This window comes from Triticum urartu, unplaced genomic scaffold, assembly GCF_003073215.2.
Source record: "Triticum urartu cultivar G1812 unplaced genomic scaffold, Tu2.1 TuUngrouped_contig_6624, whole genome shotgun sequence".
Classification (NCBI taxonomy): Eukaryota; Viridiplantae; Streptophyta; class Magnoliopsida; order Poales; family Poaceae; genus Triticum; species Triticum urartu.
The window spans coordinates 1-4,092 of NW_024117400.1; the positions used below are offsets into that span (position 1 = coordinate 1).

At 41.9% G+C, this 4,092-nt stretch overlaps 1 protein-coding gene across 1 annotated transcript; it reads left to right on the forward strand.

The window, feature by feature from the left end:
• Positions 1 to 12: 12 nt before the first annotated feature.
• On the forward strand, positions 13 to 3,457 carry LOC125530875 (putative aconitate hydratase, cytoplasmic; the record flags this gene model as incomplete). Its single annotated transcript, XM_048695296.1, is given in 11 exon segments — positions 13 to 78; positions 155 to 230; positions 525 to 710; positions 963 to 1,030; positions 1,112 to 1,230; positions 1,308 to 1,429; positions 1,799 to 1,897; positions 2,002 to 2,481; positions 2,602 to 2,700; positions 2,791 to 3,033; positions 3,125 to 3,457. Coding segments are annotated over 11 exon segments (1,630 nt in total), but the record flags the coding sequence as incomplete, so codon positions are not given.
• Positions 3,458 to 4,092: the final 635 nt, after the last annotated feature.

Here is a 4,092-nt window from a genome sequence, read left to right on the forward strand (position 1 = left end):
TCAAGCTTAAAGAGTGTATTCATCTTATCTGGAACTTGACTTGGATGAGGTGGAACCATGTCTGTCCGGACCAAAACGGTAATGTACCTGGAGAATTCCTATCCTTGGCATATGCGTAGCCTCATTCATGACTAATGAAAGATATACTCAACAGGCCTCATGATAGAGTGACATTGAAGAACATGCAGTCAGATTGGCTTTCTTGCCTGGACAACAAAGTAGGGTTCAAGGTAAGAATTTGCTCTGTATATTACGGCAATACTCTACTGGTATTCCTGTGTTATTTGCCATAATCTTGTTTATTTATTGATTAGATGGATGGTTATCATTCTTTGACATCCTATGATAATACAATGTTGATTAGATGATTGTCGGAAAAACAATGTTGATTAGATGATTTGGATTCCATACTTCTATAATATTTCCGAAAATACATGTGCAAATAGTCCATAGCTGCAAATTTCCTGTACCTTTTTAATTTCCCCCTTCCCTTCTCTTATGCTCACTACACTGTTTCTGTGCAGGGTTTTGCTGTCCCCAAGGAATCGCAGGCTAAAGTTGCTGAGTTTTCGTTCCGTGGGACGCCAGCAAAGATAAAGCATGGTGATGTTGTAATTGCGGCTATCACCAGTTGCACCAACACATCAAATCCTAATGTAATGCTGGGAGCTGCTTTGGTTGCCAAAAAGGCTTGTGACCTAGGCCTGGAGGTTTGTCTCACTGTCCTCAACTTTATGTATTCTGATTTCTGCTTATAGTTAAATTTCAATTGAGGAACTCCATCATGTTGGTAATTTGTACCCTCGTGTGCAAATGCTGCTGTTAAAATGTTTGAAATTGTTGCAGCCTTTTTCTCTTATTACAAGTTAAGTGTATGATTTAGTGCTCCTTTCTCTGCCTATGTTCTGTTAATTTAAGGTTGCCAACTTTTGCTCTAGTTTAACACCGTTTGTATTAATTAGGTGAAACCATGGATTAAGACAAGTCTTGCGCCAGGTTCTGGTGTTGTGAAGAAGTACTTGGACAAGAGGTGCCTCTTGCTTCTCCAGACTAAAAGTTCCCTTTTTTTGGGGATCCTTGGTTAATTTTTTTTCTTCATTTTCCTTTGCAGCGGTCTGCAGAAGTATCTTAACCAGCTTGGCTTCAATATTGTTGGCTATGGGTGTACAACCTGCATAGGAAACTCTGGAGATCTTGATGAATCCGTAGCTGCTGCAATTACTGACAATGGTGAGATTGACATTGCTGGTTGAGAAAGGATTGAAAGTTGTGAAAAAGTGCATTTTACTCACTTTTTTATCTTTCAGATGTTGTCGCTGCTGCTGTGTTGTCTGGGAACAGGAATTTCGAAGGCCGTGTACACGCATTGACCCGAGCAAATTATCTCGCATCTCCTCCATTGGTTGTGGCCTATGCCCTCGCTGGCACGGTAAGAGAACATGCAGTTTTCCAATGTTGAAACCTCTGCATATTATTTCAAACTAAACTGTGGAAGTACCGCAACAAAGAAAGATTGCTGTCATTTATGTAATGCTACTACTTGGACTCACCAATACAATTTCTGGGTGAGAGGAGGGCTGTTACCTACTAAGCTAACTGCTACTACTTGGATTAACCAGTAGAATTGATTAAGCCCTGATCTAAGCTAACTAGTTAAACCTTCTGCCTAAATATTCTTGTGATTTTCTAACAATTCACTAGCGGAAGCAAGGTGCAGTTCTACTAAGCTAACAAGTTAAAACTTCGCCCTCCTTATTCTTGTGATTTTCCTTTCTGAACTGTGGACCATGTGCTGCAGGTTAATATTGATTTTGAGAAAGAACCAGTAGGCATCTCAAAGGATGGGAAGGAGGTTTACTTCAGGGATATTTGGCCTACCACTGATGAGATTGCTGAGGTTGGTACTGCAACTTTTACTTTTGTTATATTTATCTCCATGTACTCTTTGAGACCATATTAGATTTGAGATATTCCTCATATCTGTGCTGTTAATTCTTCTAGGTTGTTAAGGCGAGTGTGCTCCCAGACATGTTCAAGGGCACATATGAGGCAATCACCAAAGGAAATCCTATGTGGAATGAGCTGCCAGTATCAGCAAGCACTCTCTACCCATGGGATCCAAAATCAACATACATCCATGAGCCTCCTTATTTCAAGGATATGACAATGACCCCTCCTGGCGCACGGCCTGTGAAGGATGCGTACTGTCTTCTCAACTTCGGTGACAGTATCACAACTGATCACATATCGCCAGCTGGAAGCATCCACCCAGACAGCCCAGCTGCCAAATATCTAAAGGAGCGCAATGTTGAAAGGAAGGACTTCAACTCATATGGCAGCCGACGAGGGAACGATGAGATCATGGCTAGGGGAACTTTTGCCAACATTCGTATTGTGAACAAGTTCTTGAAGGGAGAGGTTGGCCCCCAAACCATCCATGTACCATCAGGGGAGAAGCTTGCTGTTTTTGATGCTGCTATGGTAATGCACTAGAACTTCATAGAATCCAAATTTTGGTTTTCAGTGATGCAACATACTCCTACTTAGAAAGCATTCAAATCTCATTGAACGATTTTCATTTTTTGTGTTTGTTTTTGACAGAAATACAAGAACGAAGGGCATGACACTATCATCCTGGCTGGTGCTGAGTATGGCAGTGGAAGCTCAAGGGATTGGGCTGCGAAGGGTCCAATGCTTCAGGTAACTATGCTTCCCACCTGTTGTTTCTTTGCTTACACCATGACACTAGCTGTCACTAATGGGTGTGGTGCTTTGACTTTGTGACTGCAGGGAGTGAAGGCTGTGATAGCCAAGAGTTTTGAGAGGATTCACCGTAGCAATCTCGCTGGAATGGGCATCGTCCCTCTATGCTTCAAGGCTGGGGAGGATGCCGACACTCTTGGCTTAACAGGCCATGAGCGCTACACCATCCAGCTTCCGACTGATGTGAATGAAATCAAGCCTGGCCAAGATGTTACGGTCACAACCGACAATGGCAAGTCGTTCACGTGCACACTCCGCTTTGACACTGAGGTACAGACAATTCTTTCCTGAGCATTTTGTCTAGGCGAGTGTTGACTATCAATGGTGATTTCTGATGTTCAAATTGTCGATTTCCATTCAGGTGGAGCTTGCTTACTACACCCATGGTGGTATTCTACCATATGTCATCAGAAAGATCGCAGCCGAGCAATAGAGATGATTGCGACGACGAGGCAAATTGTAATTGTTGTAAACAGTTTGTTTAGCAAGTCCTGTTTGAGGAGTACCCCCTCAAATAACATCTGAGATGTCTGCAGAGAACTCGGAAATTTTGAGCGCGTAACACGCTAGGTTTTTGTTTGAAGGCACTATGTTAATAATATGCCTCACAACTGATGAGATGCTTTTGCATATTGTAACGGTCTATGAACACTGAAGTGGAATCAGCCGAAGGAATGTGCACATTGTTTTCTTACTTCTGGTTGTTTTTTGATACGTCTATTGTTTTAATTCCATGAACAGTAGACGTATCATTCTGGGATTGATGACTAGATTCGGAAGCGCACTTTTGGCTCCGGGCGGCGCGCCCCTTGTATCTTGACGGTGCAGGATGTCTTTAAGATGTGTGATTAAGGTAGTGGAGTTTCATTTATGAAATCAGTAAAGAAACTTTGATGGCTAATACGCCCTGTATACGGCCTTGCTCTCTGCGGAGGTGACATTCTGGTGCAGATTAGAAGAGGAGTTCGGTCATGCATAGTAATGAAAGTTGGCCAGGTTCTTCAATGTTTCTGTAAATGCGCTGACGTGCTTTTTTGTATGTGAACTGTGTGTGTGAGATGAATAAATATCCTGTTTTACGGGGTTAATCCTCGACTAATGACCAATCCATTGCATGCCGATCAATTAAAGAAAGAAAACACAACACACGACTATAACAAACGAGGTGATTAATTAGTGTAAGTATTTCGGCCTAAAAACATTTCAGTTCAAAAGCAAAGTGAAAGATTCGAATGTGTTAGTCCTGATCCTTAATTATAGCGAAAATGAGACGATTAATTAGTGCAGGTGTTTGGGCTAAAAACGTTTTGGTTCAAAAAGCAAAGTAAA